Consider the following 22,559-nt stretch of genomic DNA (forward strand, 5'->3'; position numbering starts at 1 on the left):
GCAGGACGGGCAGGGCTGGGGACACTGCCTCTTCCAGGATGTGGAAACAACCACGTTTGAAGAACAGGAGGAAAATGCCTAGATAAAATGGGGGGTGGTGCTAGGGATCCACTGCAGGGGTCATGGAAAATGAGAGGGAAGATGATTGTAAAGAAATGAAGGCTCAAAGGCAAAAAGCAGCCAGAAAAATCCCACCAGGAGAGCAGAGGAGCTGGTGACATAGAGATGTCAGCAGCCCCGGGAGGTCAGAGAAGCGGTGCCCAGCTGCAGCGCATGGCATCAGAGAAGTGGTGTGTGCCATCAGAGGAGCGGTGGCATCGCCTGTGCCCCCATACGGCACCAGGATTTTGGCAGGCAGCTGGAAGTGCCCACAGGGTGGTGAGACACTGCAGCTCATATCCAGTTGATGTTCATGGTCAAGGGAAGAACAAAATGCTTTGCACTCAGAGTGGTCTGTGAGCCTGGGGGGCTTCCTCATGCCACAGCCTTAGCTGGTGGGTTCAGAGAGGTTTCTCTGGTGTCCCTGGGCCACATGCTCCTGGGCCCCTGTTCGGGTGCACCCAGTCCTTCACCCCTCTGCTTCCCACTGAGGAAACCCCCTCACCATGATCTCCCAGAGCTTTTGGGAAAAGCAGAAAGAGATGGAGCAAAGGACTTGAGGAGAAGGGGAAGGAGTTTTCTGCCTTCTCTCCTCCTGTGAGAGGAGATCCTGAGAGGATTCAAGAGCTTACCAGGATCTCCAGAGGATCTGGTGAATCCTGAGGGTCATTGCTCCCTTCCTGGCTATTGGTGGAATGAGCTGGTGCTTCAGGGTCCCCTCTGCTCCTTCAACATCTCCTCCTCCCACAATCTCAGCCGGGTCCATTTCTCCGTTCATGGCTGACAGTTTATTTTTACTCTCTTTCTTCTCGGTATCTTTTTCTTTTCTTTTCTTTTTTTTTTCTTTCTTCTTCCATCCTGTCCTTATTGATCCGCAGAGTAACTGGAGATGCGGAGGAGTCAAGACAGGAATAGACACAAGCAAGCCCTTGGCCTGTGTGCTTGTGCTGCTGCCAGCCAGGTGGGGAAGGGAAGCGGAAAGACCTTTCCCCCAGATCTCTATTCACCGCTTAGTTTTCTCCTCGGTGCAGCAATGAGCTCGGTCATCTTCTCGAGAATGGGTGAATGAGCTTTCCTGGCTGCCGGGACTGACAGTGGGCGCGATGAAAGCCGCTGGTTCTCTTTCCATTACACACCATGTCTCTTTGGAGTAATTTTTTCCCCTTCATAACGTCAGTCACCACAGTGCTCAGCAGGGCACGCTCCATCACAGAGACATTAATAAGCCATAATTGAAGTTAATGTGCCATGGCCAGCACATGTGGATCCAGTTAGGAGAAATCAGATTGAGCAGAAGTGAATCAATTTTAGGCTGATCATTAAGATTTCTCTCCTTCGTCCTCCCCTGCCCCAGCGCATGCTCTGTCTGTCTGTCTGTCCTGCCTGTAATGAGCAGTCCCCCGAGGAAGGCAGGAGGAGGGACTGTTACTCATCACCGAGCAGCTCCGTGTAGCAGTGTCCCATCTCGGGCTTTGCTCAGGCCAAAGAGGCACCAACAAGAAGATGAGGTTTCCAGTTTTGTAACAGCATTTCCTTTCCTCACTTCACCAATTGCTTTTCTGAGGGTTTCCTTGGCTTCTCTTTTGCTTACACAAAAGAATTGAAGGGAAAGGCCCTCTGTGCTCCCTGCTTTGATCCCTGCCTTCCCCTTGTGTGGTTGTTGGTGCCGTGCACCGATGCTCTCCAGGAGGCTTTGCTCTCTGCCTGACCTGGAGTGGAGAGCTTGCGCTAGTGGAGCAGAACAAACTTGCCCAGCCAGGATGAGGCACTCCAGACCTGGAGAATCAAGGCCATCCCCCAAAGCACCTCCTCCAATAAATCAAGCTGGTTAATTGTCAATGGTACCTACATGCAAGGGATACGTTTTTCTGCATTCTTGGTGACTCTTGAGGTGTGGTGATGCTCGATGTTGTATTACTGTTAAAGATGAAGCAATTCCTGCTCAGCCTGGTGCTGCCTCCTGCTTCTCTCCTCCAGGCCAGTGCAATGATAGCAGCTCTGTGCACTTCCCCTGTGGTGTAGCTCAGCTCAATCCAGGGGTGCCAGCACAGAGCACATCTCAGCTTCCCCCAGGCTTCTTTGCCATGCTTGAATATTCCTCCTTCTGGCTCTGTTGATGAAGTTGTTGATGAGAGCTTCCAGCTGATCTTGACTTATCCAACAAAGCTCTCTCTAAAAGGGAGGAGAGAAGCAGGTTTGGTCCATGGAATAGTCTCTTGTTGAGAGTCTTAGATTTTGTGTAATGACCAGTGCCCCCATTGCGCGTCTTTCCCTAAGGAGCAGGGTGGGACCTGCCAGCTGCACCTCTGCTGCTTTGCCAAAGGGGCACAGGCAGGGACCTGGGGTAAATGATCTGTGAGAGCATGGGCTTCCCCAGCTGATTTTGCCCAGCCCTCGTGCTGGAGCATCACCCCCAGAATAGCCACAGGATCACCCAAACATCCCCCAAGAACAAACCCAATGCCCCTGCAGCCGCCTCTGCCCATGATCAGCAGCGTTGGGAAGACCACAAAGCCCAGGGTGAGCACCACCTGTGCCTGGCCCTGCTCCTTCCCCCGCAGCTCCTGGCAGCCCGGCTTTGGGTCCCAGGAGGTAACAGCATCCTCGTGTCAAGGACAGCCAAGTCTGCACGAATAGTGCACCACGTTCCTCGGCCCGTCCTCGCCTCCGTGCTGGGCAGCCCCTGAGAGCTGGATGGCTGAATTTCCCTGGCATTCCTCCAGGCTGGAATTAGCTTGAGTTCAAGGAAAATCTTGCTCTTTGTCATATAGTAAAATTAAGTTAATGCACAGCAACCGTTTGCTTGGCTTTCCTTGAGTCTCGTAAAGGTTTATACTCCCACTGCAGCAAGATGGAGGAGAAACTTGCTGAGCGGGAGGGAGGGAGTTAGCAAGAAACCAGGAGAGCTCCTCCTTCCCCCAGACGCCCGTGACACTTTGTCAATAGCCGGAGACAGATGCCCAAGGTCTTATTACCTGCTCCTGGCTTTGGTTTGTGAAGGTTTTTATTTCCCCTCCGATTTTGTTGCCGAGTTGCGTCCGGCCCTGAGCGGATAATAGAATTTCATCGATAGACTGAGAAGGTGATGTATGTTAAAGCACTTAATATAAAGAGACTTCTACAGGAGCCCAAATTCAATTTGGCCAATGAACTCAATTGCAGGCATTATTGCATTCCAGGAGAAGACCAAGAGCATTTATACACATTACTCTGCAAATATTTATGTTCACCTACCCCTGTGATGTCCTCTTCACCCTTCCTCCCTTCTGTTGCCCGACCCCCTAATGGGGAAGTTTGGTTTCGTGTTTGCTTTTTAAGACAGCTTTGAATGTAAATAATGTTCCACCAGTCAGCAGGATCTTGACAGCTGGTGAGTGTCAACTTATTTAAAATAAATAGCCTCTCGAATGGGAACAGCCAGCTAGCGTGCTCTCCACTTTGGCATCTTCTAAATTGTCTCATCTTTGTAACCCAAACCTCAAATCATTTCGAAGGGCAGCGAGGAGGGTTCCTCTCTGCTGGGAGGACTCATCCGCCCCTACCACACAACCAAAAGTGAAAACCCACAAGGGAGAAAAAACACTCACAACACGTCCCTCTGACCTAACCCAGAGTTTTCTTTTCAGTTTTTTGGCTCTGCAAAAAGCAGTGAAACCCAGAAGCTTCTCTCCCTGCTTTAAGCAGAAAGAAACAATGCATTAAAATTCCTTTTCCTCCCCCTCCAGCCCCTGGACCGCAGGCTCAGTTACGCTCCCAGCCTTGTTCCTGGCATGAATGAGCCATAGCCGCCTTCTTCAGCCCTTTCAGCCCAGCTCCAGCTGCTGGCAATAGCGAACCTCTGCCAGAGCAATCTCCCAGCAAGGCCAATCCCAATATATCTGCTCTCCACAAAGAGACGGTACTTCTTCTGTGGCCCAGCCATTAGAAGCTATTTTTACCTGCTTCTGCACGCACAGATGGGCCAGAAACAATCCAAGCTCAGCGCCCGCTATGCTTTGCCCAAAAGATTTGCTCCCTGCTTTTGCTGAGCTGCCAAAACAGTTGCAAAGAAGCAGGTAAAAAGTGGGTAAGTCACGGCCAGGCAGCTGCTGGAGCGTGCTGCGAGCAACGGCTGGGGATGACAATAGAGAGACGGAGAAGAGTTATTCATGTTTCCCCGAGAGCTGAGATCAGTTGAAACATCGTTTTCCTCGGGGACGGAGAGGAAAGAGCTCCCTTCAAACACATCGTCCCATGAGACTCATTAAAGGCTCATCAATTACAGTGAGAGCAAACAATTCAGGGGAAAGCTATCATAAGCCTTCCTTCGGATGGCAGTCATTAGCAGCTCTCTGCTGCGCGCTGCCGCTCCCCAGCCCAGCTGGGGTGAGCAGAAAGGGAGCAGGGAGGTACCACTGCCAAGCTGATGGTGGGGGAAAAACAGGAGCCTGGTGGCCCGAGAGCCAGCAGGAGGGGACTACAGCATCCCTGGGGCCATGCGGCTGTGCAGTAGGACCCTCATGGGAAGCACAGGGTGGAGATGAGAGCACAGGCTGGACTGGCAGGAGACTTGGAGGGGAGGTGGTGGGCCACTGTAGTGGACTTCTGTCGCCCCATGTCCTCACCCAGGCTCCTTTTTATGGAGCCTGGGGCAAGGCAGGACTGGGCCATGGTGGGAACTGGGTGACGCACGGGGATGGAGCAGCTCTCTGGGTCTCCACCTGGCAAGTGGTTCCTCCAGCCCTACCCACCACAGCAGAGTCACAGCATCAGGTCTGCGCAGGGGGTGCTGGCACCCCAAGGCTGGCTCAGCCCCGTGGGGAGGGAGAGGGATGAAGAGATGCCTCTGCCTTTCTCTGCCTTAATTCCCTGCTCTGCGAAGTGGGGTTATGGACAGAAAAGAGGTTGTAAAACATATAAGAATCCTTGGAAGGAAAGCAAAGGGCTGGGGTGGCTTCTTAAAATTATTTCAAAAGTCATTATTAATAAAAGCTCAGGGACACTGGCTGCTTTCCCACTGCCAGCCTGGCTCCCGCAGGTTTGTGGCACTCACCCCCCACCTGCACCCCCTTCCGAAGCCTGCACACGGGCATCTCCTTCCCTTGCACACAGGCTTGGCACCAGACACCTCTCCAACCGCTCGCTGCTGTGACCTCCAGGATGCTGACTTGGAGAAATGCAGGGACGGCAAACTGTTCTTTATGACTGTAAAAAAAAAAAAAAGAAAAAAAAAGAAAAAGAAAAAAAGGACACTTTCCTGTAAACTTTCCTTGGCATTCCAAGCTCCACGATGTTCCCTGGTGGGGGCATTGGCAGCGTCTGACCACACTGCACCACTCTGAGGGAAGGCAGGAGCCGAACGACCTGCACTAAAATAAACTGAAATAAATACCCCATCGTGCAAATGGCAACGTCTTGGACCACACATCGCTCTGGCCACTTTTGCTGGGAACAGTGTGAGCCAGTTTCTGTTTAACGCAAAAAGTAGTTGTGTGTACTTGCTAATAGCCCAGAACAGGACTTGGGTGTCCCCAGGTCATGGTGGGTGCCTGTGGGTGCTGTAGCTCCTGCTGGGTGTGTGCTGGGGCTGCTCTCCCCAGGGCTGTGCCCCACCATGGCTGCACCCTACGTGGGCTGTGAATTCTCACCGAGAAACAGCACCGTCACCGCTAGCCTTGACCCACAAGCTGGAGAGAAGAAACCCTCCCAGCTCTTCAGATCTCCTCTGGAGCCAAAGAGACCATATTGCAACCGGCACTTTGCTGGAGCGGCCCCGGGACTGGAGCGGGGCCATCGCTGCCTTCTGCAGGACACAGCGCAGGTGTCTGCCCCACTGCTGCTATTTAAGCCTCATTGCTAAGTAGCTCCTAACCTTTCCCTTCATCCTCTCTTTCCTGCGATGGCTGGCCGCCCGAGGAAGATGAGCAGAGGCAAGCAGAACAAGCAGCTCCCACCCGGGAGACTGGGCTAATGTCATTTACTCCAGTCTCCACCAGCTGGATCTCGGCTGGGGAAAGACGCTGTGCACAGACCGCCGGCGAGAGCACGTCCTTGGGCTGCGGGCCTGGAGGAGGAGGCAGAGAAGCCTGAAGAAGGGGTTAAAGCCAAGATGCTGAGCACAAGCAGCAGGGAGGCCCGGATGCAGAAACCTCTGCACAAAATGGGGCTGGCAATCGGGGCTGGCTGAAGGCACTCGGCTGTTCGTTATTAAATAATGCAGCCTGATTGATTGGGCTGAAAAGTGCTGTGTTGCGGGGTCAGCTTGCTGGGGTTATAGTTCTCTGCTTAGATTGATGAGCCTCAAAGGTCGAATTCAGAAAGCAATTCCCCGGTAAAATTGATCCTTTGGATAACAAAACTTTTGCACAGTAGTGAAGGGCTGAGCAGTGAAAAATATAAGTGACTCGAGCCCAGGCAGGCAGGGTGACCAGCTGTCTCTGCTTTCTCTTTAATTTTCCTTGTTTACACCAATTAGGAAGGAATGGTTTTCCTGGGGAAGAGCTGTGCTCTATCACCCCTACTCACAGTGGCTGGGGGACAGTCATGGGCACACAACCCTGTCCCCAGCCTGCTGGCAGGGCTGATGTTCCCACTCGAGACTGGTGGGGTCAAGGACAGGACCCTCCACATCATCCCAGACTTCAGAGAAAATAATGGAGATGCCAGGCCCTGCCTTCCTTGTTCCCCATTCCCCTGGGGCTCTTAAACTCCCCTTAAGATGGATTTTAAGGCTGCGCCCTGGAGCTGGCTCCTGTCCCCCGGCTCCCACCAGCGATGGGAGGGAGGAGAGCTGCGTTTCCCAGATGCTGTTGCTCTGATTCAGGCTGGGCCCAGAGCAGCAGCGGTGAAGCTTTGACCTGCTTTAACCCACTGTCTTGCCTGCTTTGCTCCTGTCTGCTCATTTTGAAGCGAGATAAGGAGGCTGTGCTGGGCAGACACTGAATAATTCAGAGTCAGGCTCTGCAGCACTCCAGGGCTGGGCATCGCCCCTGCCAAAGGGCTGGGATGGCTCAGCCAAAATCCTTTCTCACCAGAGGGGACACGAAGCGGCTGAAATACTGCATCCTTTCTGTGTAGGTACCAGCCAAAGCCGCTTCCTTCCCCTGGACACTTGGATTCACAGCTTGGTCCCAGTGCACCAGTGCTCGGAGGCTGTTAGTGCTTTCAGCCGTGACGTGGTGTCTCCAGCTCTCACTAACACACAGATTCAAGTGGAGCATGCTGAGTGTGTCTGCCTCTGCTCCATGGACCACATTTTCTTCCTTCCTCCCTTTTAGAGACTGCAATATTCCCTCCTCTGCTTGGTCAGAGATAGGGCAGGGTTGTAAGACGAGGAGACTTGTTCATCCAGCTTATGCTTAGCCTCTGAGCGGGGTTTGCTAGAATTAAGGACAGGGAGGGGAGGAGGGAGTAAAAAAAAAAAAAAAAATCATACATGAGGTCAGCTTATCCAGCCATGCGTGAGGAGGAGCACAGCAAAGGCAGCCTCGGTGGGTCAGGCAGGAGGCTGGGGAGCATCTCGGGGGGCTCCAAGGGAGAGGGGGAGAGGCACCAGGAGCATGCGCGGTGCTGGGAGGGACCCGGCTCCCAGCCTAATCCAGGTTGTTTATCCCAGCGCAGACAGAGCACGAGAAGAAGCAGGCCATGTTTCCTCTGTCTTCTCTGCAAGCAGTGCGCTCCCCTCAGCTCGGCACCTCGTGTGTGCCATTAGCCCTGTAAAACGAAGCGCTGCCTGGTCAGACTTCTCTACAGTCACATAAGGCACAGCATTACTGTTTTCTAATGGTTCTGCTTCTGAGAGTGTAAATTATTGCACAAAGTGGTGAAAAAACAGTGGGCTATGCAAGGGGTCCACTGTCTGGAATGAAATGAGAGGTTTTGGTCCCCAAAGTCTCTGTCTGATGGCCTCAGCTTGGGCGCGGGAGTCACTAGAGCCACGCATGAGTTATGGGCTCAGGCTCCGTGCTCTGCGCAAGTCACCTCCAGAGTCTGAGCGACAGGAATTATTGTGCACAGAGATAATTATTCCCTGCATACTGCACTACAGCTCATTAAAAGTTTGTTAATGTTTGCAAATTGCTGAATAGTGGTTTTCGTTGTTGCCTTTCTCTGATGAGGCGGGGACTAAAAGGCAGATCCTGATGGTGACACGTTCTCTGTGTTATTTTGGTCACAGCAGGCTGGGGCTGAGCTGCACAGAGGGAAAAGGGTTTGTGTTGTGCAACTTCACACCACGGGAGAAAACGCTCTTGACTTCAGCACAGTGCACAGGGGTCAAGGGGCTGAGTCCCACCAGTGTTAGCCATGGTCCTCCAACTCAAGCTGTCCTCTTGCCTCCAAGTAAATGCCTACATCTGAGCTAATCACCCAGATTTCCGTAACAGCCTGAAACTTGTGTGACTCCTTCCTGGAGTCTCAGCTGGAGATGCTGACTTACCATTAAAAAGCTTGTGCTATCGCAGTCAGATGGTGGGAGTAAAGTATCTCTCAACTTGGAATAGAGACTGCAGATCCACCTTGGGTGAGGACATGGACATCGTAACCCCAGCACCAGGGAGAACAGCTGAGTTCAGTGAAAAACTCCTGCAGAAGGAACAGGAAAGGGGTAACCAGTCCAGCTTCACCTCTACATTTTCATGCGCAAGGACAGCACTACACCAGGGGCAAGGAGGAGTTGCAGTAATACCTGATGGCTCTTCTCCTGTGTTCCTCTTCCAGGTGTAAATGCAACCTCCACGCTAACCTGTGCACCTTCAAAGAGGGCAGCCTTCAGTGCGAGTGCGAGCACAACACCACAGGGCAGGACTGCGGCAAGTGCAAGAAGAACTTTCGCTCCAGGTCTTGGCGAGCAGGGTCCTACCTGCCTCTCCCCAACGGGTCCCCCAACGCATGTAAGTAATCTGCAGTGAGCCAGCCCTGGCCACACTCCCACTTTGGGCAGCACAATGCCCACAGATGGGAGCGGATTCTCATCTTGTTCTTCTCCATCTCGAATCGGTGCGGGATGCTCGGCTTTGGAAAAGGAAGTGGGTATTTACCCATGTTTTGGTGCAGAGAGAAGTGAGAGAGGATCTGAGTGGATGCAGAGATGATTTGTTGGCCACTGATACATGAGCGATGAGTCCAAATGATGGTTGGGAATAGGAAGGATGACCTTGGACCAAGATACAGGTCCATGGCTTTGTAACAATGCAAATTACTGTCCCTTGCAGAAGACGTTAATTAGCCACAGTAGAGCACTAGCTGTCAAGTAGTCCACGGGCTCAGCGCTGGCACTGCTCAGCTGCTGGAGTACAGATTGCTTTCTGGATTGCTTTCTGGATCCTGTTCTGCATGTGTCGGCATTTCAGGCAAGTGCCGTGAGCTGCGGTCCCTCTGCGCAGCTCCAGTCTCATCCAATTGCCTGCTGGAGCAAGGCTCTGACAGAAGCAAAGGCGCGCAAGCGAGATGAAGGATGCATACCCACCATCGTTCGAGCAGGGGAATTGGGGCAGGAAACATCACAGATGGGCCGGTTTCTCCTGGGTTTCTGTCCAGTCCACATTAGCAGACTTGTTTAAATGTCATGGAGCCACAGTAGCCACTCCAGCCTTTCAAGCAGCAGCTTTGAGCATTACCAAAGAGAATCTTTTCCCTCCCTCCCCCCAAATTTTTTTAAAGATTTATATGCTTTAAGATGATCAAAGCTGAAATTCAGGCTCCGAAAGCCGTGACAGGAATGTTTTGTGTGTGCCAGGGCTGGTAGATGAGCAGGTTCTTTGAAAGGGAACGAGCTTGTCAGCTCCCACCAAGCGGCTGCATTGCTTCAAAGGAGCCTGGGAGAGTTTCTGGTGTTGACAGGCACAGACATGCTGTTCTCTCTCTTTCCCTCCCCTCCGTTCCTTGTGTCTCTTCCTATTTCTCTTTCTCCTCTGCTCTTTCTTCTCCCATTCATCTCCCCATCTGTCACTCAGTCTTCTCCCCCACCCTAGCCCTGACCCTCTCTCTGTTGCTTCCTTCTCCCCCCATCAACATCCTCTTCCTCTCCAACAGAGGCAGTTCTCTGAAGCTCTCTCCTCTTGGTGGCCCTACCTCTTCCATCACTGGCCCTGTGCTTTATGTTCATGCAAAGCTGAGACTTTCCATGATTCATTCACTTGTTACAGTAGAGAGGACCATGGCCATTAGCCTCCTGGGTGCTGAAAACCACAAGCTGGTTCTTGGATGTCTTTCGACGGGTGGGTTTGAAGCCAGTGGCTTTGCAGCATCATGTTGAGCAAATGCTGCAGTGGGAAGGGTGTTCAACCCTTTTCGCTCATGGAGAACTGCCCTAGGTACAACAAGATGGTTCAGACCCTAGCATTTGTACTTAGCAGAGTGAACCTCAGAAGATGTGCTTGTCCTTTGCTGGGCTTTAATGGTAGGTCAAGGAAACGGTTAACAGAAAAAGCCATCAGAAAGGACCAAGCTGGTTTTCCTTACCCGGGTGAAAAGCTTGAGTTGCCAAGACCCCAGACAGCCCTGTCTGGTTGCCTCTCTGGTTTGACAAAAGCAGATTTTAAGATGCTGCAGCAAACTGATATGCCTATGAGCAAGACCCCCGCTAATTAATTGCTGTTCGGTCCCACATCGTCTATCTGTTTGATCTTCTGCTGGTATCAGAGCCGATGGCATCCTGCTTCCAGTGACCGGGCTTCTTCTTGTTTTTTCCAGGTGCAGCTGCAGGCTCAGCCTTTGGCAGTAAGTAAAAACATAACTGAAATGCTGGCATTTAACACCCCAGTACATGGTCCTTGTGGATGTCACTAGGACAAAAAAAATAGTTATTTTCTGTCCATTATCATTTTCCAGGCAATAAGTCTTCCCTAATTGTGCCTCATTTTCTGTCCTGTCAAAGACTCTTATATTTTCTTCCTTTGACTTGAGCAGCCTCATTTTGCCTCTTCCTCTGGCATGGTTTCCCCCCATGAGGTTCGTTAGAATGGCAGCCAGAAAGGAAATAAAAAAAGACTCTTCAAAACCACCAGTGCTCGCTGTGAACTTTTCCCCCTCAGTGTTGCAGACTTCTGCTCCGAGAAGGAGCTGGGTTTGAATTATTTGGCATAGCATCCAGTCTGGGTCACCTTGGGCTATCGATTAAAAAAAAAAGTATATAGAGTGTGTGTACATTTGTACGTACACGTGTATGTATATGAACATATGTCTATGAAGTGTCAGCCATGAAGACGGTAGAGCTCAGGGGGGACTTCTATTGAAAGATTGGTGGTATGATAGGACTCCTTATTTAGCAAAGCTGGAGGGAGTTTGATATCAGAGAGCCTTGAGTTCTGGGTAAGCAGAAGCCTGGGTTTGGATTTTGTGGCTCGGAATTACCCTCCAGAAGAAACAAATCGGAGAGCTGAATGAATAATGAATTCTTTGGTTTGCAGGCAAGGGGAAAGAATTGGAGGAGAAATAGTTTCGGAGAAATAGTTTCAGAGAAACGCAAATGTAATTAAGAAAAAATGCACCTAATTGAAAAGTGGAGGATGTTTTTTTCTGGGTAAATGAACCATATTTAGATTTTAAGCAGTTAAATTTAAGCAGTTAAAAATTTCAAATTAAAATTAAAGGTCTCCCTTAAGTAATTTAGGATTAAGAAAATTACATGTTTTAACAGTCCAAAATATTCTTTCCTTTTCCAGTCAAAACCATTTTGATAACTAATTTTTTTCCTCCTTAACACAGCTCGGCATCCTTTGTTTCACTGGAAAATGTTTCCCATCAAAATCTTCTGCTAGGGAGAAGCCGGGAGGGCGCTGGGAGCGATGCACAGGAGGTGGACAGGAGGGATTTGTGTCCAAGGCCAGTTAAGGAGAGATTATTTAGCCTGCATAGAAGACTAGAAGTGACCTAAATTAAGTATTTAAACTAGCTCAGGGCTATTATGAAATTAAGCATGATAATCTGCATGAAGCAGTGGGACAAACAAGGACAGGAGGGCAGCAGGTGTAAGTTAAGTAGGAATTTGTGTTCTGAGTGTTATTTTAGTTCGGGCTGTTGTGGCGAATGCCGTAGGGTGGGCTCCGCACCCGGGATCTCTCCTGCGCAGCTCCACGGGGGCTTGCTGACCTTAAACCATCAATTAATTTGCCTTGCTAAATGAAGGGTGCCAGTGGAAGTTGATACATACCCATGGTAGGGGTTGGTTCTGATGGTGCCGGGTAGCTTGCTGCCTGTGGGGTGGCAGAAGGGACCATCTGTTGATGGAGCTGGGGTAGGCAGGGCTCTGCCCACGGGCACATAGACATCAGGCAGGAGAATCCCACCTCTGCTGAGGGGGCTCCTCTGCACCTCCTGCCCACTCTTCACCCCAACTCTGCCCAGGCGTGCTTCTGTTTCCCCTTTTCAGCTTAATTGGCAATTAGTTTATGATAGAGCTGTAAGTATTTAAGCCAATATCTGCACCAACAGAGTAAGCTGACACAGCCCCAGCCTCCGGCCCCTGCACGCACACGTGCTCGCTGCATCCAGCGTCATCGAGCCACTATCGCCTTAATCCTCTCCGTGCCCCAGTTGTAAACGCGCTGAGAAATCGGTCACCAGTTCAGCCCCAGCAGCGGCAGCCTCATGGCCATGCGGGCTGGCAAGGAAACCCTCTGTTTTACCCCAGTAAGTGCCTCCCACCTCTTCTCTTTGCTCGCCAGCCTATGAGCGACCGCAGCGGGTTGCCACCACAAAAACCACCACGGCAAAAACGACCACCTCAACAACGCCCACCACCACAACCTCAACTACCACAACCACCACCACAACCACCCCCCTACCTGCCACCACCACCCAGCCAGGTGGGTGCCACGCTCCCTGCCTCGCTCAGAGGGCCAGGACTCCATCGCCGGGCTCCTCTTTTCAGCTGCTTCCCATCCCATCTCCTCCAGTGGCGGTGGGGAATGCGTGGGGCTGCCGTGGCGGTGGCCCTGGTTATCTGCTCTGTAGGATGATAAAGGGACATGGATAAAAATCACCCTGACTCGGTTCACATCCACCAGCTTCTGGGCAGTCCTGGTTTGCTTTTCTCTCTATTCAGCCCAGGGACACTTTGACACGTGTGACACAGGCTGGGAGCAACCATTAAGGTCCCTATAAGCAGGGAACCAGCTACAACGGGTCCACTTCAAAACCCAGAGACAACCACACTCTGATTGTTGACATCCTCCCTCACCGGCTGATCTTACTCTGCTGTCACTGCTATCATCAGGGCAGCAAGAAGTGAAGCCAGGATTGGATGTGGGGGAAGCAATGCTTTTTCCCTTTTTTGTCTCCACTTTGTGTCGTTTTGTTTTTTTTTAAAAAAGAAAAGGTTTTCAAAATCCATCCCTCCTAGAGCCACTTGGCAACATTGTCCTGCACAGGGCTGGCACGGCTACAAGAGATGCTCTCTTACAGCTCCATCACACGCGGAGCAGGAAAGCAGTGAAGGCTTTGCCGTCCCACTGTAAAATTAAACCATGTACTAAGTCTTGCCTGGCTGGAAGGAGAAGAGACTTGTACCCTGCTCTGCCCCTGACCTCTGATACCAGAGCAGGCAGGAGAGTTGTCCCCGGTGAACTTGCTGGGTGCTGCTCCCAGAGCGCAGGGAAGGCTGGGTGCTGCTCTGCCCCACCAGCCACTTGCTCAGATGGGGAAGATTCCCCACAAGGGAAGCCACTGGGGACAGCTGCTGTCACCTGCTAGGACTCACCAGCAGACATAGAGCAACCCAGAGGCTTTGCTAAGCCATGCCAGGGACGGGACGTTGGGTCAAGGGACAAGTTTGCTCTGTCCTTGCTGGTTCTCCCAGTGCTGCACCAAGTCCCAGTGGCCGGGCTCCAGGATGTAATTCAGGCTGGCTGCATCTTCAAGGGCAGTTTTCCCAGGGCAGAGTCGCACTCTAACATTCCCCAGGCAGCCGCTGTACAAAGCAGCCAGGGAGCGTGTGGGACTGGAGCTCACACACACGCCAGAAACACCCTTTCCTAATTTCTAAAATCACCCCGTGGAGGGAAACTTTTGTCCTTTTTCCAGGGGTTCCTCCTTCCCTCCTCCAGTGAACAAGGAGACAGCATTTTCACTTGTCTTTTGGAAATGAGCAGATAAAACTTAACAGCAGGACATTTTTTTTAAGCTTCTCATGGGGGAATTAGACACGCATTCCTCCCCTTGCCATGCTTTCTGGGCCTGATATTTCCCAGGAGGACGTTTTACACCCACAGTATGTTAGTAACAGTCTGTCTGGGGGAGCTGCCAGAAGCCAGTCAAAGGGATGAGGAAACTTGATTGCATGTTTATGCAAATATAGATATATTCATGGAAGTACCCTGCTTGAGTAGTTAATCAGGAAGCAGAGGGTTTAGCTCCAACTTCCATGGAGTTGGAGTGACCCTGGGCATAAGAGTACAAGCCTCTGGTCTGTTAAGAAGTGCTCCTCACCCAGGTCCATGCTGTGCATGTGCAGGAGGAGGCTCAGCCACTATCCCTTCCCAGAGCTCACGCCATCGCCACGGCCCCAGCAGTGACAGGGGTGACATCTACGCCTGCACCACGTGCGTGGGGTCCTTTGATTTTTATCCATGCTCACCCATAGCGACATTTTAGGTCTAATCTTTTTACAAGTGCTGTGTACGTGTGGGTGGTGTGTTTAGTGTCTATCTTGTGTATGATTTGCAGTGCTCTGCCTCGCTTGTGTCGTGCTCCTGGGGCGGGCAGGGCAGCATCTCTGTGGGGCTGGGGGTGGTGGGGGGTAGTGTCTCCTGCCAAACTGCTCTGAGGGACCCAGGAGACACCATGCACCTCAGGGTTTATTCCTTCTCCAAAAGCTGCTTCCTGGGCAGAAAAAATACTTTCATAGTGCTTTCATTAACTGATGGCAAGTGACCAAATAAATAAATATATCACAGTCCAGCCATCACTTCTCTGGCTTGACAAGGGCAGGGCTGAGCTCCGAGTTCCTCGCCTCCATCTAGACCCCCTGCCCACGTTTCTGCAGAGCCAGGTCTCACCCCAGAATGGTGTGCCTGGGGATGGAGGCAGTCCCTGGAGGTGCTGTTCCAAATACGAAGGTAGCCAGGGCCACCCAGCAGCTCAGGGACCTGCTCTCTTACCTGGGCAGCATGCTGGGTTTGATGCCAAAGGCTCACTGTTTGCCTTTAACCAACAACAGGGAATCAAGACACAGCCTAATTCTGATCTGCTTTTGACCAGAGACGTTCCTCCCCTTCTGGTCCTGCAAAATGTAAAGTAATTCTTTAAATACCATGACATCCCCCAGGGGCTGTGAATCTAACTCTCCTGGAACTCAAGGGACATACCTTGTTAAAGAGATGACCCTCGAGCTCCTGCTAAGACACCCAACTGCAGGAGATGCAATAACCCCAAGCTGGGTCGGAGTCCCAAAGTGAGATACTCTGTCATCACCTCCCTTTTAAATTCTAGAAAGCTTTAGATGAATCCCTCCTTGCTTTAAAGCCACCTCAGACAGATAGACATTTTTAAAAAGTCCCTTAGAGCCCTGCCCCATCCCTGCCCTGTTTCACACTCTAATTTACACACTGTCTTCTGCCCTCTGAATTTCTGCTTCCCACCATAAGCAAGCGTCATCAGACCAGCCTCTGAGCTCGCTGACTCTGAGCCTGTGAGAGAGACAGAGAAAAAACCAGGTATTTAAAGGCAGATCGATGTGTTTTTCCCTTCTCCTTCATGCCTCCGCAAACTAGTGGGTAGCGGCAAAGCAGAAAGCAACGTAGCACGTAGGCTAGAGGAGTAGATTAGATTTGAGTTGTCTCTGGGTTGCATGGATCTGCTAGACATCTGCTTCCTTTGGCTGCTCGTGGTGTTTTCCGTGGTCAAGGTGGAGCTGTGGTCATGTTCGTAGGATGTTTTTGTGCCCGGTCGCTTGTCATGTGGTGAGAGGGTGGAGACGAATGAGCTTATGGGCACGGTCTGTGGTCTGAAGGCAGTCGAGGCTGCCAAAATTGGTAGAATGAAGGAAAATCGCAGAGTTACCCTAGGAGGATGAATTAAGTGCTATTCTCATTTGCCTTCTGCAGTTCTGTTATTTCAAAACCTTCCTTGAAGCCTGTCAAATTCTTTCTTGCCATTTGTTACATTTTTCCCATGTTCAAAATAAGCAAAAGAAAGGCTTGGGTTTGGTTTTTGTTAGTTTTTTTGTTTTTTTTTTTCTTTTTCTTCCATTTACCCCCCACCCCAGTTGGTAACCCAGCAGTTTCAGCAGAGCAAGTTCACCTCTGGGAAAAATAAAACCATCCTGAGCCCTGCTTGATGGCACAAAAAGCCTGGCTTTGTGTAGGTCCTGCAGAAACAGGACCCCTTCTTTATGTTTTGAGAAGGACTTTTTCAGGGTCTTTCCCCATTACTCCAGTGCTGTTTGCCCTGATGGTTTTTGCTGTAAAGCATTACTGCTTGGTTCCCTCTATTCTACTTCCCCAGAAACCCACCAAGACCAGTGGGGGCCGATACAAGCCCCCAGAATAAGAGCTGCCCAGTGTTTCCCACTTGTATGAACTGGGTCTGGGGGTGAAGTGTGTCTCTCCCCCTTCTGAACTGTAAAACTGTCCATTAACGTTCCAGAGCTACAAAGGAAAGGTTCTCAGGATAATGAGCATTAATAATTTTCCTGGCTCTGTAAACGCGATTGAGTGGAGGTGTATGTGAATGACTAAAAAGCAAAATGCCTTCAGGGCTGTTTTTTATTGTGACTCTAATTAAACCCTTGCCAATTTGCACAGGGCTTTTTTCATATTCTCTTTAACACCGTATTAATATCAATTGGTTTCCAGTTTCCAGCTGAAAAGGACAATGTCTATCACCTTCTCTTAGAGCTTGTCATTAAAAAAAATAAATTTTTTTTCTTCTTTATTCTGTATTGTTTATCATCCCCTTGACGAGGCTGGGAAATCACATTTCTCTCCTACTCGGGTTTGTCCTTTGAAACTTGGCAAGGATTGAGAAATATTTTTTTTTCCCTCCTCCTCCTTATGTTACCCAACTGGAGCTTGAAATTAATAATATGGCTTTTAAAATTTTATTCCTTGGTTTGTTTTCTAGCAAACCTGAAGATTGTCACCAATATTGAGGAGACAGGGAGGGGTACAGAGCCAGTGGGGGTGAGGGTTTGCAGGGAAATCAAACAGGTGACCTATGCATTTCTTGCAGGGCGCAGGGTTGGGTTGGGTTGGGTTTGTCCTCCAGAGCTCTGACCCTCCATCAGAGCTCCTCGCTGGTTGCCAGCTCCCCCCAGCACACCCAGTAACGCAACTTTCCCCTTTGATGGCTGCAAGACTACACCAGCTTGTCGGCAGCTGCCCCACTGCAAGTGGGCTCTCCCCTGGCCAAGGCTGGCCCCGGAGCAGAAGGTAGGAGACGCGTGGCTGAGCTGGGTCCTGCCAGCGAGTACCAGCTCCCGACGCTCGGCAAAGGCTTTAGTTTCTAGTTCTGCATCTCTGCTTTCCATGCGTCTCTCTCCTCCTCCCACCTGGGAAAAAAGCTCAGGGTTTGTCTGTGCCCAACACGCAGCTGGGAATCTGGTGAGGCTGGATTGAGCCTCAGGGTTTAGTCATATACATGAAATATGAGGATGGTAAGTGGTAGAAGAGATTGTTCACAGCTTGCTGCTGGGGTGAACAGAGAGGATCATGGAAATCCCATCGTCTCCCGAGACCAGAGTCTGTTTGTAGAGCAGAATAACTTTGTAAATAGATAGGCCTGTGTCGTTTGTAGCATAGATGCCTTCTTATGTATTTCCTTGCTTCAAGTCTCCTGCATGACTGCCTAAGGTGAGCTGCTCCTGGTGGGAAACTTAGGAGGCTTCACGCTGGCTGCTGAGGCTGAAGTTTCTCCTCCTTGGGGTTCCCACCAGCACACACGCTTCAGCAGTTGCCTGTTGGTGCTCAAGTCCCGTTCCCAGCTGAGATGCTTGTAGCTCACTCCAGCCGTAGACATGAGCATCCCCTCCAGTGCAGAACAAACAACTGCTGAAGCTGGGCCCAGGACACAATCCAGTGTTTGGAAATACTCAACTGAGGGGCAGAAAGTGCCAAAATAGAAGCTTTTTGGAATTGTGTTCTTGTGCCTGCCTCTGGCCTCACAGAGAGACAAAGCTGTATTGGATACAGAAGCGAGAGAGAGGCCTACACCATGGGCATCATGCCAGGTGATGCTGACAGTTTCTGCCAAACAACGGGGGCTTCTGAGTCTTGACAGTGGTCTGCAGATTCAGCTTCTCTCCGTGCTTGGGCAATGTAATGACCACAGGCCAACAAGCGCCCATCCAGCAGCTCCCATGCCCTCCCCATAGGAGAACTTTTTCTGTCTGTCTTCACTTTTAAACACTCGAACTTCCAGGAGACTTTGTCTCTCATTCCTGCTACAACACATTCACAACCAGATGTTACCAACCATCCCACCCTAGATACCTGCCTAGAGCTTCCAGTGTCCCTTTGCCACCTTTTTAAGCAAACGAGAGGGGGATCTGTATTAAATCTGATGTTCTCTCTAACTGATGCCACTGTAAGCTGTTCAGCGCCCACCAAACACAGCACCACTTGGACCCAAGCCGAAGCCACCAAACCCTCCTGAAAACATTCGAGGTAAGGCCATGCCTATCCCCAAGGATGGGGCAAGACAGGTTTTTCCCCCAGTGCCTCTAGGCCATGACAACCCACCCATCCTTGACATGACCTACCATTGTACAATCTGCTCTCCTACTCAGAGAGTCCACCTCAGCTCAGTTCTGCTCAAAAAGATCTCCATACGGCTGGATGGAGACATGTTTGGAGCTGGGATGGCGGCAGGGGTCTCCCTGGACCCCAAGAGAGCCCATGAGCGCCTCAGCTGCTTTGGGAAGGGGTTTCTTGCTACGGGGCAAGGGGCATGCACCTACCCCTCTGCGAAGATTAATTGAGTGAGATTAATTGGGTTGATTGGCTGTGTTGGCCCAATAGGGCCAACCCTCATTGGCAGATCACCCTACTCCCAACACTCTGTGGAGCCTCCTCACAGCCATAGTCCCCTCCTCATGACGGACAAGCACAACCATGGGGGCTTCTCCACAGGGATATGGCCCCCAGCACCCACTGTAGAGATGTGGGGATTCGGGCACCCTGTGCACCCATGGGGCTGCTCCTTCCCCTCTGGGCTACCCCACTTCTCTCACGGCAGGGACAAAAGGCCCCCATAGCCTCCACACTGTGCCAGGCCAATGCTGAACATCTGTGAGGAGAGGCCGCCATGTTCCCTGCTCAGCCATCATACCAGGGGATGGAGAAGGCCATGGTGGCAGAGCAGGGCCTGGGCACCATGGTGGGCTGGCGCAGTGCAAGGGCTGGTACACCACAAACACTGGTGGGACCCATTTCTAAACACCTTGAGGGGTCTCAGTGCTGCTCAACGTTGCCCTTTACTGGGGTTACCAAAGCACAAAAACCCCCAGGCACCAAATCCCATAAGCTCCATTTGGAAGAGATGGCCTTTACCCCCAGCACCCCAGTCATTCAGTGCAGGACAGGGGTCCGGCTGGCTGCACAGCCCTGAGGAAGCACTGTCCTGGCCAGGGCAGCCCTTTATCCTGATGAAATACCCCAGCCCAACCGTGCTGGGCTGGCCCTGGGAGCCCTCTCTCCACCACAGCACTCAGATATATTTTATTGTCTTGTGTAGCGGCTCCGAAGAGCAAAGCAGGGCGCACAGCAGGCAAGAAGCACGGGAAGAAGACAGGTACGTGCTGGCAGGGATGAGCTGGGCTGGAGCAACGCGTGCTTGGCAGGACCCCTGCCAGATACCACCTCCATAGCATTTGTCCTTCTAGCTGTATTCCTAGCAGCTTTTTAGGTGCCAATTGGCGTGACCTCCATCAAACTGAGGCCACGGCCAGTAGATTTTTTTTTTTTTTTAAGCCGTTTAGACTTGTAGACCCTTGGCCTGAATAACCTGATTCATGTCACCAAACAAGCGTAACGGGAGAATGTGCGAGTAGCTCCTCAGCCTCCAGCTCTACACATTGCAATAGCGTGGTGCATTGAGTTTTTCATGCATCAAACTTCGAGGAGGGGAGAAGAAGAGAAGAAATTTAGCAGCTACCAGCTGTCTGGTGCAGAAATAGATGCCGGCGCTGCCAGAGCGGTGTTCTTGGCTCGGCTCGGCATTGTTCTCGTAGCAGAGCTGCTCGCGGTAGGGTAGGACGCGGAGCGGTGCTAAGCAGTGAGAAAAAGCATGTCTTTGATTTTTCTTAAGCATCCTCAAAGAGCTCAAAACTCATCCGGCTCAAACCAGACTCTGGCCCAGTGGCTCCCATCGAAACCTATAAAGGTAAGAGGGGGGAGCACGGTGCTCCAGGGCTCCTAGTCTTCGGCCAGGTAATGTGGTCCGGCAGCCTCCAACATGGAGAAGCTAGGGAGGGTTTGCCTATCCAAGTTGTATGTAGGAGTGCATCTCTAGGGTGAAACAACACTTGGAAATTGCAGCAGCCAGAAGTATTTGAGCTGAAATTCTTTGGTTATTGGTCAAGCAGGCAGATGTTTCACAGAAGGTCAAGATTACAGCAAACTCAGTTCCTCCTCAGGCAGCTGTGAACCATGGGGAAACCTCTGCCCTGTTCCATCTTCCCTGGTCTTCATTCCATTGACACAAGTTTCTTCCACCAGTCGCATGTGCATGCCAGCCCACACCCTTCCATCCCCTCCCTCTGCCATCCTTGAATGTTTAATGCTAGAGCTTGGACCAAAACCACAGCTCCAAGCTCCCTTCTTCCTCTCTGACAGCTGGGGAAGCTCAGACCTGGCTGACACTGTCACTGGTTATGTTATCACCTGCCCCTGCTGGCTGGGACACCTCCTGACCAGGACAGGAGGGCCACAAGTACCTCCTCTCCTGTATTATACTTTTAAACTCTCAGAAAGATCCAGCGCCCTGAATCTAACATTTGCGAGGTAGTCACCATCCCAAGCCATGGTAATAAAAAGAAAACACAAAAAGCAAGTAATCAAATTCCTCTGGCTATAAATTAAACCTGGCTGGTTGTTCCCACAGCTGAGGTCAGTCAGCCCTGGGAACAAGAGCAGTGCTTGGCCAAGGAACAGTGAGACTTCTCCTACCCCACCAGCAGCCTTTACAGGCGTCCCTGTGCTGTGCCAGGCAAACTGGTTCAAACCCTCACACACTTACCCACCACCTTTTGAAGGACCCCCCACAAGCCATGCCTCCATGCATAGACTCATTTTAAGCATTTAACCCGGGAGTCACCATAGTTCACAACCAGCCCATTGGTTTGGGAGGTACAACAGCAAGGGGCACACTGAGAAAGGATGCAACAGAAAAAGCCACAGAGGCAGCAAGGTTTTACCTGAACACAAAGCAGCTTCAGCTCCACTTCAGCCTTGTCCAGGGCCTTCCCATCGCTGGAGACAATAAACGCTGCTGCACCCTCTGCCAGCCCCATCTCATGGGCCAGTCCCCTCTTTGCCGTAGTGAAGGGCTCTGCACCCCAGCCCAGCTCCCTTGCAGGTCCTGCAGCCCCACAAGAGCCAAACCCAGGCACTAAGCTGTGCTCTGCTCATTAACAAGGCAGCTTTTTAATTAACACCTGACTCCCCTCCACATACAACTGCCTGCTCCCATGATTACACATTTCCTTAAAGAGATTGCGTCCTAGGACAGCTGGGGGCTGGGTCCTGCCTGTCCTCATCCCCAGGGGACAGAGCCCCCTGACCCCGCTCTGCTCTCTGAGCAATGGTTTCCAGCCCAGTTTCCCCCATGTCAGTGAAGAACAGCAGCCACTGCGTGCACCCACCCTGCCCAGCCCAGTGTTGGCAGTGGCCATTGCATTTGGCCAGAGCAGGAGCCTCCTCCAAAGCCTCGTGGCTCCTCTCCTCTGCCCAGCACGAGGGAGGACGCTCCCGGCCCAGGGCCCCAGCTCTCTCCTCCTCTCCGCAGACTGCGAGTGCTACGGCCACTCCAACCGCTGCAGCTACATCGACTTCCTGAACGTGGTGACCTGCGTGAGCTGCAAGCACAACACGAGGGGCCAGCACTGCCAGCACTGCCGCCTGGGCTTCTACCGCAACAGCTCAGCAGAGCTGGATGACGAGAATGTATGCATAGGTGAGTGCAGTGGTGGCCTTGGGTAGCGGCACTAGGACATGGGATGGCTCCTGCGGGACCTCGTTTTATGGGGTGGGCTTCAGTTGAGTCCCTTTCTGGAGGGTTGTGAGTCCACCTGCATGCTCCCCAAGGACAGCAGCCATTACAGTCTTTGCAGCCCACTGAGGCATCTCTTCGCTGAAAACAAACCACAAATAATATCTTTCTAACTTGATTCAGAGGCGTTGCTCTACCAGGTGGTGCTCAGCTCCAAAGGGGGGTGGTCTTTGCACACAGGACTCTTTGCACTGCTGGACCCTCTCGTGAAACCATGCCCTCCCAGCCCCTTGGGCTCTAACAGCCCTCCCGCAGCACAGCCAGCCTTTTCCAAA

The 22,559-nt window shown here is 51.6% G+C and overlaps 1 protein-coding gene across 1 annotated transcript in view; it reads left to right on the plus strand.

Moving 5' to 3' along the window:
* The window catches only part of NTNG2 (netrin G2), a 45,887-nt gene that overhangs the window by 22,545 nt on the left and 783 nt on the right, over positions 1-22,559 (plus strand). The window contains exons 3-5 of the mRNA XM_074161181.1: positions 8,797-8,969; positions 10,771-10,797; positions 22,021-22,188. Of these exons, the coding sequence (XP_074017282.1) occupies positions 8,797-8,969; positions 10,771-10,797; positions 22,021-22,188 (368 nt within the window). The remainder of the gene's footprint in view (positions 1-8,796; positions 8,970-10,770; positions 10,798-22,020; positions 22,189-22,559) is intronic.

The sequence above is a fragment of the Numenius arquata genome, chromosome 19, assembly GCF_964106895.1.
Source record: "Numenius arquata chromosome 19, bNumArq3.hap1.1, whole genome shotgun sequence".
NCBI lineage: Eukaryota > Metazoa > Chordata > Aves > Charadriiformes > Scolopacidae > Numenius > Numenius arquata.